Source organism: Sceloporus undulatus, chromosome 2 (assembly GCF_019175285.1).
Source record: "Sceloporus undulatus isolate JIND9_A2432 ecotype Alabama chromosome 2, SceUnd_v1.1, whole genome shotgun sequence".
Classification (NCBI taxonomy): Eukaryota; Metazoa; Chordata; class Lepidosauria; order Squamata; family Phrynosomatidae; genus Sceloporus; species Sceloporus undulatus.
The window spans coordinates 300,321,525-300,335,872 of record NC_056523.1 but is presented as its reverse complement, the minus strand read 5'-3'; the positions used below and the strand labels follow the sequence as shown (position 1 = coordinate 300,335,872).

The following is a 14,348-nucleotide window of genomic DNA, read 5'->3' as shown; positions in this document are numbered from 1 at the left end:
TTTCCATGGTTTATTAGGGCGAGTTTACCACAGGTTCTTTTTTGAGGGCAGACATTGCCAGCTGGTGAGAGGGTCTCAGCATTTCATGCTCTCATGCTCTGGATTATTTCTTTTTGGTATTATTATGTTCCTTCATGCATGTGGCAGGAAATCCAGGGATGGGTTGGAGGTCATTGAAATAAATAGATAATGTGAGGATGACAAAGATGAGTACAGTGAGCCCTTGGTATCCACTGGGATTTGGTTCCAGGACCACACCGTGGATCCCAGTGATGCAATTACTACTCATGCACGCATGCGCGAAAGTAGCTATTTCCAAACCATTAGCAGGATATTCCCATATCTGTGTGAAAACCAAATGCATGTTCTACTTTCTTTACCACCTTGATAATGTGCCCGGATCACGTTATTGTTGGCTATGTGTGAAAACCATTTGTGCATTTGTTCCAAGTTGGCAGGGAGAGTCTCAATCTCCTGTCATCTCATCTTTTCAGATGTTTTAAAAATGGGCTAGGTTCTCTCTCATCCTCCTACGTTCCCCCCATTGACTTTGGCTTACGTCAATTGCTGCAAACTGAGTTTGAAGTATAAATGCAGTTTACACTCAGTGACTTAGTGGAGAGGAGAGGAGGAAAGCAGAATCTTGCCCTTCCCACTAGGCTTCGGCAAAACCAAACTCTGCAGCCACTCCTAGCTTGTCCTTTCTTTTTCATTAGTAACTTTTGTTGTCTTGACTGCACTGTGAGGTTGCTTAGTCACACATGTGCTGGTTTTCATCTGTGAAATGTTGGAAGGTATGGCCAAGAAAGACACATGCTTAGGGCCAGGCCAATCTAGAAGTCTAACACACTGAGCATTTCCTAAACCCATGCGTGAGAAGATGATTACTGCTAGCTTTCGTGTGGCTCATTCAGGTGAGGCACAAGTCTGAAAGATCTGCAATCATGTTCTAATCAAATAATCATTAAAACATTGGGGAAAAAATCCTACCCTACTTATGTGAGGATAGAAAGCAGGTATCACAAATGGTAAGGTTTATGAATTCTCCATGACATTTCAGAATAAAAAAGAACTAATTCTGTTATGGTATAGCATGGCATATACACAGTATTTCAGTACTGGTGCCTTAACAAAATATGTGTGAATGGGGAAGAACATTTGCTGTTAAGGGGCTAGAGCTCTCATAATGCAACCCTGACCAAAGTGTGCAGAAGTGGATCTTTTCTACTGTAGCAGATATGCACACCTCAGTAACAGAAGTGCATTTAATTTTATTTTTTAAAAAATCTAGCACAATGCAGATTATTAGAAATATGTTTTAAAAGACTAAAACTAAAACTTTAAGCAATTAAAGACAAAAAGGTGGCTATATATGTGATACACACACCACCAGAATTACTTCCCAAACTATAAAGTAAGCAATCACCTTGAGGAGAAATAATAATATCACTCTTTGTACATTTTGATTTTAATACACAGTCAAATATTTATGTCCTTAGAATTCCAATGTATTCCAATTCCAAGTCTGGAAAATCAATATGCAAAGGAATCTTGTAGCACTGAAAGAAAGAAGTTGGTAGCATGAGCTTTTGTAAATTTGAGCCTATTTCCTTAGATGCATATTTTGGAATTGAGAATCAAGAGACAGGCCTGTATGTTATTAGTGTGTGAGAATGTCAATTTATATCATTGTTTCCAATACTGGATATGTATAGGTAAATAAATAAATAATCTGTCTGAATAGTGATTTTCTATAGCAAGAGCTGACTGTCCCATTAGAGAGAGGGAAGCTGTTACCTTAGGCAGCAAATGCTGGGAGATGGCAAGAAAGATTTAGAGGCAAGGGCTGTATATTACTTTCATCTGCTCTGCATCACCCCATGTGCTGCTCATAAATACAACCTATCTCATGGAGAGTCTGAAAACATTAACAGCTGTATTGATCCATGCTGACACAATGTCAATTCCTGTTGATGTTTTGGCCAACCAATGCCTGAAAAAGAAGCATTTTCAGAGGGTGGGTGGTTTAGCCACATGTTCTGCGCACTTTTCGTTTTGGTGTCTTTTGGTGTAGCTGCCAGGTAGAAATTATCCACCAGATCATAAACCTTTTAAAACATTGAGCTTCATGAGGACTGGCAGAAGGCTTTGGCGACCTGCGATGACAGGAGATTGACAAGGCCTAGGGATGATGGGATATGATGTCTTGTTTCCTGCTAATCTGGCTGTGGAGGTTAACCTGTAGTCAAGGATGTCAGCTTGCAGCCATCAGCTCTGAATGGTGGCCCATGAGACCATAAAATAATCCTTCTGATTTTTCTGCCTGCCTGAGAGATTTGGAAGCAATGGAATTGTCAAGTACAAGGTACCTTAAGATGCATGGCTTACAGGCCAGGACATTAAATGGGATGAAGGCCTGAATCAAGTAGATGAAGAGTTTGTTCAACTGTAGTTACTGTTCATGTGACTATAGCTCATGACTGGTGATCGGCGATAGCATCAGTCCATTACTGATCAGAAAGCAGGCAGGTGTAAAAATAGCTGTTGATAAGGAATGTGGCCACATTTTGAGGTCATATGATTTTACTTTTATGTTCACACCAATCTCTGTGGATAGTTCCTGAAGTCTGCAAAGAAGATCCTTGCCACACAAAGGCAGGCAGAGAGTAGGAGTTGATGACAAACCCCCTTTGAACTTTCAGAGAAAGCCAAGTATTGCTTTCATGTTTATGTTTGTCCCCAGAGAAATTGTGTGGGCTGGAAAACTGTGTTTGAATCTTGCTATCTTTCTTCCCAAAGTTATACTCCTAAGCATCTGCAAAATGCAAATAAACTGGAGGTGGTGTGTGGTAGGAAAATGTTCACATGATCAAGTCATACTTTGTTCTATTGTCAACAATAGGCAACAGCCATTTTGTAGCAGCCTGGGGTCCTGAAACAATTCCAGGTAAAGAAACCCCCTGATACTGATGCTCGATAAACACCCCAAACCTGGGAAGGCATTCTTCATTGGTCAGAATCAGGAATGAAACAAGCAAACAAACAAGCAAGGAAAAAAAAAATCATCCTCCTCTGTGTTATATTCAACACAGGCTCATTTTAGTAGATGAAAGATTTACATATGGAAAATTCCAAGCCATTTCATTTGCAAAGAAATGACCCTTTGAAAAGACAGTTTGCATGTTTACAAACCATTCCCCAGTGGCATGCTGACAAAAATCCTTTCTATGGAAACACTCAGGGTCAAATTCTCTACTGCTGCAAATGGGCAACATTCATGTGTAGCTTTAGTGAGAATACAGGCACATATAAATAAATTGAGTACCATGTTGTTGTTGTTTTAACTCTTTGTGTTCATTTTTATCTGCAGATGTTGACACACTGCCTTGCTGCCAATTTTTAAAAACCTGCCACTTATCTGTTCTTTTAATTCGCAGAAAGAGAAATTTTAACTCTGGGTTTTATGGTTCCTGCTTGCATTTTTGTTGGCTCCATAAAAGTATCACTGTTTTGTGGAGTTTAAATTAAACAGTAGTGCTTCTCTAGATGTTTTGGAATTTTAAATAGTTTTTGTTTATTTTTGTGTTTTAATTTTTTATTGTTTACTGTTTAGGAATGTCTACACCACACATTCCAGTTATAGCAGATTGATACCACTTCACATGTCATGACTCCATCCTAAAGAGTCATGGGATTTGGAGTTTGTTTCAAGATACACAGAATTCTCTTCCAGTGAGTTCTGTTGCACACTCCTCAGAATTCAAAGCCTCTCCCCAAACCACAGATCCCAGGATTCCACAAGATGAAGCCATGGCTGTTAAAACAATATCAGCCTGTTGCAACTGTGGTGTTTGTGACACGGAGGTTTTTGCAGCTTTTTGCAGTTCAGTTCTGATGTGAGTGCAGGTCCAACAATGCGAATTCACATGATAACGTGAATGTGTTATCACACGTGATTCCTTTCTATGGGGGCTCCTTCCGTGGTGCTTCTGCAGTGATTCCAAAGTGACTTCTCATTTTGGCGAAATCAGTAACAAGCGAATTCACAGAAATCACTTCCAAGCTCACTTCGATTTCACTCCGAATTGGTCTGGTGTGGAATGCAACTTTGCTTCTGCTGTGGTACACCGCTGCAAACCCCCTGGTTGCAAATTTCCCATGATGTGGCACTGCAATTTCCCCCCATTTCTTTTTGGCGGTCCTTTCACTTTCAGGGCAACTTTCAGGGCAACTCATTTTTTTTGGAATATATATATGTGTGTATGTGAGTGAATGTGAATATACAGATATGTCTGTCTGTCTGTCTGTCTGTCTGTCTATCTATCTATCTCTGTGTTGAAATTGCTGAAATGGAAGAAAAAATAAAAAAGGGGGATGAAGAAGACACAGAAATATTCACGAGGCAAATATTCACGCAATTATGCGAAACAGGGGACAAGAACTTGCACCCCTTATCACCCCAGAAATGTACCAGGTCACGATATGTTTAGACCCCCACTGAGCATGCGCAAGGTTGCCAATTCAAATTGTTGAATCCACATGGTACTGTGTGGTGTGGTAATACAATTTGCACTCAGTCCGCTTTGGGTGAATCCGCATCACGTGACTTGCCTTGGATTCGATTCCCCCTCACTTCGGAAGGGCAATGGAAGGGCAACCAGGTGTGATAAAACATTCATGTTATAACGTGAATTCACATAGCTGAACCAGGAGTCACCCCAGATCTGAGCTGCAAAAACCTCAGTGTGATAAACACCTGTGTAGTGCAGATATATTATTAGTTCTAGTCTATACATAAGTGTGTTATGCAAATTTCTGTGGCTTTTCATACATTTGCATTGCATTGATGGTTGTCTTCATCTTTCCTGTGCAAATTCAGATTTTTTTCACATCTGTTCAAACTCCTTCTGCCGAAAATTCACAGCAATCCATATCCATGACAAGCAGATGGACAGCCACACATATGATAATGCAGATTTCTGCAGATAATCCTGTAAAAACTGCAAAGCCTTTTTCTGCAGAGTTTAAGGATTTTTTCTTCACCTTTTTGCAAAAAGTCCAAACTGCTGCAAATTGCATGTGGCTTGATCACATTCTGTTTGACTGAAATGAGGAGTATTTTAATCACTTATTATTATTGTTGTTGTTGTTATTATTATTATTATTATTATTATTATTATTATTTTATAGAGCATCATTCATGTACACATCTACGCCATGTGTAGACTGGCCTCTAAATGTAGAGTGCTTTGTAAATGCAATACATGCATACAGCTCAACTAAATTGCTATTCTCATTTTTGCAGATTCAGAGACGGAACAAGAACAGTCATTTAAAATGATACTATTTTCTCTGTCTGAAGGAAATGCAAGGAAGCAGGTTTTTACTGGGGTCACAGATAGCACTGACTAATCTATTTAATAGTGCACTTCAGGTCTGAATTGGCAAGGGATGCTCTTCTTAGGTTGTACCAGCAATAAATAATGTGCATGATTTTCTGCCTGAATACTAAGGGACTCAGTGCTGACTCAAAGGATGAGTCAGATGGTTAAAATGAAAATACCAGATTTGGCTCAAGCCCAGACTGTCTTTGTGGAGAATTATAAATGTCAAGGGGATTATTAGCCTCTAAATGTATGAGAAAAGTACAGCGGCATGCTTTCTGTTTTGTGACATAAATATCAACATGGTCACCAGTCAATTGCAATTGATGATATCTGTTATATCTTGGGAAGGAGTGAAATATATGACAAATTATTCTAGATGCTATTTTTGCCAGTTTTGACAAAGATAAAAGAGCACTCTTTGTGGCAACGTCCATTTATACCAAGATGCATCAGCATTCTCAATTTGTCACAGCATTCCTCCATTGCTAGTCTGAATCCAGCTCTTATAGGACTTTTAAGTTTACAAGTAGCATAAAGATATTGATTCTCAAGGTCCTACTATGAGAATCCAAGGGTTCTGAGCTAGAGACTGGCAGAGTTACTTGTTTGGACTACAACTTTCAGAACCACTTTGGGCCACTTTTCTAAGCTCTGCTTCTTTGCATGTATCCCTAGTAATGTAATAAAGTTTATTCGGTCATTGACCAGCAAAAAGTTTATTCGGTCATTGACCCTAGTAGATTACTCTTGTGCCTTGGTGTTAAAGTGTTGAAATGTTTCTGTAGTAAGTCTTCCTTGTTAGATGGAGTAGCCACATTTTTAGGTGGGACATTTGGTGGAAAACCAAATGGTGACAGCCATTCAGACCTTCCACTCACTGGGAAAAGAATTTGAGGGTCAGTCCAGGTGAATTCTTCCTCATTCTTCCTCATGCAGAGGGTGTGTTTATTTGCCATGTGGTGAAATTAAAATAAATTTTATGTGAACTTTGGGAATTTAATGACTGGAATATTACTGGCCACTTTTTGTGTGAGTAAAGTGGCATCGGGCAGGGAGGAAGAAGGTCCAGCCACTGTGGGTACTCCTTGTCTAAGAAAACTGTATGAAATTCATTGGTTCACCATAAATTGACCAGTGACTTGAAGGCACATAAGAGGCACAAAGCATAGAAGAGTAATGTTTTTTTCAGATTACTTTATGTTTTCACTTTTTTCTTTGTTTAATAATAAGCACCAAGACCTGTTCTACTAATCAAACAATCAGATAAAGAAACACTTCTTAGTTTATATCACTGATACTTCCTGTCCTGTCTCCAGAGCTAGGTGGAGGAAGAAATCTTTTAAATGCTGATTTTATTGCATGTCGTCATGCTCTGGCAGGAGGCACCTTGTATCTGATCATGGCATCCCATACCTGATCCAGACTTCTCCTGCACCTTGCAAAGAAAGGGAAAATTCTGTTCTTTCAAAAAGTGCAGGAGAAGTCCGGTTTGGGTATGGGATGCCATGATCGGGTACAGGATGCCTCCTGTCTGGGCATAGAGGCATGTGATAAAATCCGTGTTTAAAAGTTTTTATTCTGCGTCTAGTTTGGAAGGAAAGGATGGGAAAGGACAGTGCAATAAACTCCTTACTTGTTACTGCAAGCAAACAAATATGCTTCTTTATTACTAGCTGTGTAAAAAATACAATTCAAAAGCCTATAATCTGAAATTCTAATATTTATCTCTGCAAGGGTCGGTTTACTAAACAGACATGTTTCCTTAGGATCATTTAAGTAATTAGGGCAATTGTGATAAAGATGAATCTCCTCTTGAGCCAAAATCAAGGCCACAGCCAGAACAATAAAACTGTTGTTTGTTGTTGTCTGCCTCCAACTCATTTTCAACTTATGGCAACCCTAAGGTGAACCGAACACAGGTTTTCTTGGCAAGATTTGTTCATATAAAGTTTACTTTTGCTTTCCACTTAGGCCAAAAATGTACAGTTTGCCCAAAGCCATCCAGCGGGTTTCCATGTCCAAGCAGAGATTCAGACCCTAGTCTCCAGAGCCACAGTCCATTGCTCAAATTGCTTCACCCTACTGGCTCTATAACTGTTATATAAAATAGTATTAATATAATTGTAACCAGAACCAGCATGGTGTAATGGTGTAATGGTTTGAGCGTAAGACTAGGATTTTGGAGGCTGGAGTTTGATTCCCTGCTCGGCCATGGAACCCCCCTGGGTGATGGGCCAGTAACACCCTCTCAGCCACAGAAAAGCCTGTGATAGGTCCATCTTAGGGTCTCCATAAGTCAGAAACAACTTGAAGGTACATAACAACAACAAATAACTGTAATTATATAATTCAGAGACATAGCCATGTTAGTCTGGAATGTCAGTATGCAAAGGGATCTTGCAGAACCTTTAAGAGGTAGACCAAGTCTATGAAAGCTCATGCCACAGCATCTTTTGTTCATTTAGAACCTTATCACACATTATTTTCCCTGTTATGGGAACGGGTAGGGGACTCTCGAGGCTGCATGCGACTGAGAAAAAATGGATTTTACCGCACAACAAATCGTCCACAAAATGGCCCCATTCCATTCCCCGGAACCAAGCCGTCTCCATTCAGTGCTGAGGAGTGTTAAATGTTTGGGTTGGAAGTTTTCCGACCAAGCAAAATGGTGCCCCTCAGCACTGAATGGAGATGGCTTGGCGCTGGGGAATGGAATGGGGCCATTTTGTGGACTATTTGCTGTGTGGTATAATCCATTTTTTCCTGGTCGTGCACAGCCCCAGGAGTCCCCTTCCCGTTCCCATAATGGGGCAAATAATGTGTGCAATAAGGTCCTTAGTCTCAAAGGTGCTACAAGATTCCTTTGCATACTGATATAACTATATAACTATAAAGTATACCTGTTTTATAATATCCATAGTTGGTCCTCAGTATCTTAATACCACCCCCAAGTTTCATGCAGGCTGCCAAGCCCACCAGTGCATTCTCCTGTGACCTCTGAGTACTGCCATTTCTGCAAAGAATAACAATTAAAATAATATATTTTAAAAAATCAGCCTAAAGGGAGCAATCATCCTTTCCAGAAATCTCAAGGACTGTATCTACACCTTTCCCTCCACTCCCTTCACCTTTTGGGGAGCTGAAATATTTCCCCTTTCCTTCCCAAAACTGGAAGTGCCTGTTCAGGAAAAGAAGTAGTCCATGGAGGTCTAGATGTATGTGGAAAACAGGGTGCATGTAGATCCTGGGCAGGCCATATTTACCCATTGCTGGTTTAGTACTCTCAGGCACCATGCATCAAAATGAATGTGAATTTATTTGGCAAATACAATGATTTCCGATTCTACCATTCTCACTTCAAGTTGAGTCTTCCCTCTCATATTGTCCATATTGAAAGTCATTCATCCCAATGTCATCGCTTGTCAGGGTGTGTAAGATACTTCAGCAGGAATGGAGAAAGGAACAAAATCTGTTGTACCAATGCACCTCCTTTTCTGGCTCTCTGTAACCTTGCTATATAGTCAATGGAGAGGAGAGGAGATACCAAATAATTCAGATAATGTAGGGTGTTTTTATATAATTATATTCACACAGTTGTTAGTTGTAATGTATATATTGTATTGTAGGTAATGAATTGATTGATTGGGTTAAAGTTTAAAAATAGGAGTTGCACAGTAATACAAATTACTCAAATGCTAAATGTTTAATGCAAATGTTTTCTGGAGCATCTTGTTGTTTGTTGTTGTATGCTTTCATTTCTGGCTAAGGTGTTTCTGGTTATCCTGGGATTTTCTGGGGCTGAGAGGTGTGACTTGCCCAAGGTCACCCAGGGGACTTCCATGCCCAACTGGGGAATCAAGCTCCAGAAGATTATCGCACTGCGTTCTGAGAACGTTCCATATCATCACGTGATGAGAACGTTCCTGGAACGGATATTACCGCATTAGAAATCAAAACGTGATCAGAACGGGATCAGAACGGGAGTTTACCGCACTGCGATTCCTTTTTCTTGAAACCGTTCTGAGAACGGTTTGCTATAGCGCATGCGTATTAGATCTTGTGGGCGGTGTACCAATGACGTCGCCACTCTGTGGTTGTTTTGACCCGGAAGTCGTCCGATGACTTCCTTGTGGGTTGTAAAGATGGCGTCGGAGAAAGCATTTTTTGATCTTGTGAGCATGGTAGAGAAAGAAGACGAGCGAAGAAGGAGAAGAATGAGTCGCATTGCCAAATCGCTTGTCCTCATTTCGCGCCGGAGGGCTGCTCTGAGTAAGATTGCAGTTATGGCTGCCAGCGGCAATCTAGATATATCCAGCTGTCTGGCATGGATGGCGACCTGGCCTCGCATCCCACGTTGGTGGCAGCAACCCCGGGAGCGGACCAACTGGTGGAGTGACGAAGTCCTCCAGCGATGGGATAACGACATGTGGGTTTCTAACTTCCGCATGTCTAAAGAAACCCTTTTTGATCTGGCTAGCATCTTAAGACCAGAGCTGGAGCGTGGGGAGTCTAGATTCCGGAGTCCCATCCCGGTGGAGAAGAGAGTGGCCCTAACTATTTGGTGGCTCTCAAGCCCTTTGATGTATAGGAAGGCGGCTTCCCGTTTTGAGGTTGGAATATCCACAGCTGCAGAAATTGCCATCGAGGTGTGCCTTGCTATGGAGAAGCTGCTGCTGAGGAAAACTATCCAGCTTGGAAACTACCACACGGTGTGTATCAATATTACTTTTAAACCTAAGACTTCTGGGTGCAAATGCATTAATTCATATCTACAGATATATAGATTTTGTTTATGTAATACCATAAAGATATGTTTACATCCTGCCTTTTTCTTGTGTGGGAAAAAAAAGAAAGGCTTTCAATCACCTTTGCAATTATTGGGGTGGGTTAATGGTCCTGGGCTTGGGGCATGGATTTCAAAGGTGTATCTCTGCTGCTGGCCTCTCTCTTATCCAGATGTGCTGGGGGGGTGGTCCTAGGCTTGCAGCATGCACTTTGGAGGTGCATCTCTGCTGCTGGCCTCTCTCTTATCCAGCTGTGCTGTTGTGGTTTGCAAATCTGGAAAAATGTATCTTGATATGTTTGTAAGAGTTGATATGTGAATAAGTAACATCTGGATTCCCCTTCAGTGTGTTCTAGGTATATAAAACATAATAATTTCTATTGTCCTTGTTATGCTTTTGTCTCTGTGATCCCAGTTTCATATACCAATAACAATAATAATAATAATAATGATAATAATAATGCATTATCTGATATGAAATATATTTTCCCCCTTTTTCTGATATCCCAAATTTATTATACCTTTGCCTTTTTTCAGATTATGGATGGATTTCAGAGACTTGGATTCCCACACTGCATAGGAGCTATTGATGGCACTCATATCTCTGTTTGCCCACCGCTGGGACGCAGAGAGGAATACATCAACCGCAAGCAGGGATTTTCAATTGTTCTGCAAGCAATTACAGACCACAGTGGAAGGCTAATCGACATAGAAGTCGGGAATTGTGGGAGATCGCACGATTCTCACATATTTAACAATTCTGCTATCTGTGAAGTGATGGATGAAGGCTGTTTTGTGCCCGGAAATCCCACCCTGCATGTCCACGATGTAGCCATTCCACCACTGATTTTAGGGGATGGTGCCTACCCAATCAGGAAATGGCTAATGACACCATATCGTGGAGAATTAACACCTGACAAACTTGCTTATAACACTGCCCATTGTAAGGCAAGGTGCGTGGTGGAGAGATGTTTTGCGCGATTGAAATCTAGGTGGGGTTGTCTTTCTGGTAGACTAACTGTGAAAGAGGAAAATTTTATATCAGTGGTTACAGCATGTGCCATCCTGCACAATATTTGTGAGACGAGGGGAGAAGTCCTTGATCCCGATGTTGAACCACCTGCGAAAATTGTCCTCCCGGCTTTCTCGAATAACATCGGAGGACACTCTAGAAATCACAAAAAAGAGGGTCAAGCTGTTAGATCTGCAGTAACTAGCATTATTTTGGGTCGGTAACACCAGAAACTGACATTATTTCATCTTTCATAACATCACATCAGTTATGCCAACAGCATTGATCTGTTCAAAACATTTTTTCTTGGTTTACCTTTGTATCAATCTATTTATGTTGAAATACATGTGTTTGACAACGTGTCATGTACAACATGTGAATAACTTTACCAGATGGCAATGTTGAATCTCGGTTGTTTAGATTCATTTTGCTTGTAACTTTTTTTTTTCCCAATCAGGTTCTGCTAGTGGTGTATATATTACTGTGGGGTATTAATACCCGACTGTTATAGATTAATTTCATTTTTACCCAAATTTTGGAAATCTATTTTGTAGAGTTATACAATTGCTATATTGATGTTTGAAATATCATTTTTGGGAATATAGGAAAACAATGGTGTAAAAATGGATTGTATATATTACATTTCTATTAATACATCATGGTTCCTACCATTGCAATGTTATACAGTACTGTGAAGACCTTAAGGATAATACCAAACTTTAAAACCAAAAGGAAGGCTGTTCTAGAAACCATTGCTGAATAATATTGCTATTGCTGTGGAAATGTTTAGGTATATTAAGGAGGGCAGACCAATTTCAGAGAACACAGCTGTATTTTGTCAACAATATAACTTAACATTTTTAAACACGATTAAATATCTTTTTTCTTTACAAAAAAAACTGTCTGTTGACTTGTTTTCCATTATGTAAACAAAGCAGGCTTTTATATAAACTGTATATACATTATGTCAGAACATATCCATATGCACATGGTGACATACAAACGTTTTCCTTAACATGAAAACTAAACTTTAATTTGGTTCAAGGAGAAATGGTTACAGTCCCTCCTTATCGGGCACATAACAGGGTAAACATTGAATGCTGAAACATATCTGCGGTTTCAAAACATAACCTTTTCCCTATAAATGTTTTTCCTTATGGGGAAAATATTTTTTTTTTCTTGATTATCCTCCCAGTACGAGAACTGCATGGTTTATTTTGTTTTTGTTGAGGTGCAACAGCGCATTGCAAGGAAGATGTTCCAGCATTGCTCTCACATTGCACGGTTCCAATGCAGCCTTCATTCTGAAGGGGATCAGTGACTTCCACAGCATTCTGAACATCCCTGTTGATGTTCTCTAATGTGTTGTCATCATCAATAATGTTACTAGTGGGAGTGACAGGACAACCATCAGGAGCATAAGCAGGAGGAAGTTCATCAAAGAGTTCAGGGGAATTGTTCCCTTGACATTGCCCACCAACATACGATGGGGATGGTTGCTCCTGGAAATCTGTACAGACAGCTGGGCCTGGTGTTGAGGGAGGAATATCACCCGGAGATGCCCTGAATGATGTGTGCATGGTTCCTTGGGCGATAGTAACATGTTGCCCCGTTGGAAGTGAACATTCATGATCAACTTTCCTCCGGTACAGTTCAGTCATGGTCTCCATGTACTGCAACATTCTCTGTCTGTCCTGTGCACTTCTCCTTACATCTTCCTTCATAATATTTACAAGTTCCATTTCTGTCCTCCTACAGTCTTTCATGCTGTCGTGTACAATCTCCATGAACCGTTCCTGTGTTCTCCGGGTAAGTTGGGCCTCTCGACTAGCACTCTGCATTATAGTGCGCGCAATATGTTCTCCTCTTCTGGCGCGACGATTCCTATTCCTGTTTGATCGGAGTCTTGTTCCAGGAGACAGCAATACATTGGGTTGTTCCTGTTCCTCATCGGGATCGTTACGTGCTGAAATTTAAAAATTAGAGAAAATAGATTAAGCCCACAGTAAGGAAATGTATTTCTTATGGTAGCATCATGTAAAGGGTTTTAGACAAGGAATTTTCCTAGAGAAGCAGATACTACCTACCATCAGTTCCACCGCTTGTATCATCTGCACGTCTTTGCAAGTCTCCCAATTGTTCTCCAGTCGCACCTTCAAAGTGTAGCATGAAACACCAACGTTATTTATTTTGAACACATATACAGGTTCACTATATTTATTAACAGAACAGAGATCCAGAAAAAGACATAAATTTATATATTACTACCTGCTATTTGCGTAGGTCCACTTTCCAAAATGGTGAAAGGTATACTTATGATTGTGTCATCGAGACAAGTGTCATCAGAATCTGAAAAATTTCAAGGGGAAAGAAAGAGTAAAGCATTTGTTATTTTATCAAAATAGTAATGTTGTCACGCACATAGCAGAAATCTTCAGGCATTACAGATGGGCTACTTGCCTTCATCACTGTCTTCTCTGGTAGTTGTTTCCTGGGTGCCTCCATCGCCTGTGTTAGCCATGGAGGTGGATGCGGTTTCCTCAGTCACATTTGTGGTTTCACCCTCCCTTTCAAAATGAAGACTTCGGGATAACCTATGAGGGGTGATGCTAACATCCCCATGAAAGATTTCCTCTAGTTCCCTATAAAAGGGACATGTAATAGGGTTGCTTCCACTTCTCTGATTATGTTTCACAACCTTTCTATACTCAAATCTCATTTTTTTGGATTTGCTTCTGCATTCCTCGGCAGATCTGACATGGTTTCTCTTTGCCATTTCATCAGATACAACCTTAAAAATATCCAAATTTCTATAATTCTTTTTTAATTTGTTTTGCAATTTTTGTTCTTTCCATATTTCCAATAAGGCCAAAACTTCATTGGCACTCCACACCCTCCCCCTTGCTTGCGTGGAGGCACCACTTTCGGTCACTGGATGGCTATCCATGGCTTTCCCAATGACAGCAAATATAAAATAAGTCTGCAATCTAATTATAGAGGTTGTGAATCAAACGTTTGCAGTATCACCTAGCTGCTGCTGCTGGCTCTCTCCACTCCCAAACTCCCGGCTCTGCAGTAAAAGCACTAGAGGGCGCAAGTCTATGTTTTGGCGCCAAGAATCCCTGCACAGTGATGACGTCGCAAATCCATCTCCCCGCTGGACCTT

The 14,348-nt window shown here is 40.5% G+C and overlaps 2 protein-coding genes across 2 annotated transcripts; one reads left to right on the top strand and one right to left on the bottom strand.

The window, feature by feature from the left end:
* Positions 1 to 9,297: 9,297 nt before the first annotated feature.
* Positions 9,298 to 11,902, top strand: LOC121923578 (putative nuclease HARBI1). Its single transcript, XM_042454122.1, has 2 exons — positions 9,298 to 10,096; positions 10,708 to 11,902. Exons 1-2 carry the CDS (start codon positions 9,506 to 9,508, stop codon positions 11,404 to 11,406), a joined length of 1,290 nt encoding a protein of 429 aa, XP_042310056.1. The 5' UTR covers positions 9,298 to 9,505; the 3' UTR covers positions 11,407 to 11,902.
* Positions 11,903 to 11,995: 93 nt separating this feature from the next.
* On the bottom strand, positions 11,996 to 14,129 carry LOC121923577. Its single transcript, XM_042454121.1, has 4 exons — positions 13,643 to 14,129; positions 13,451 to 13,531; positions 13,270 to 13,335; positions 11,996 to 13,148 (listed from the first exon to the last, which is right to left on the bottom strand). Exons 1-4 carry the CDS (start codon positions 14,127 to 14,129, stop codon positions 12,337 to 12,339), a joined length of 1,446 nt encoding a protein of 481 aa, XP_042310055.1. The 3' UTR covers positions 11,996 to 12,336.
* Positions 14,130 to 14,348: the final 219 nt, after the last annotated feature.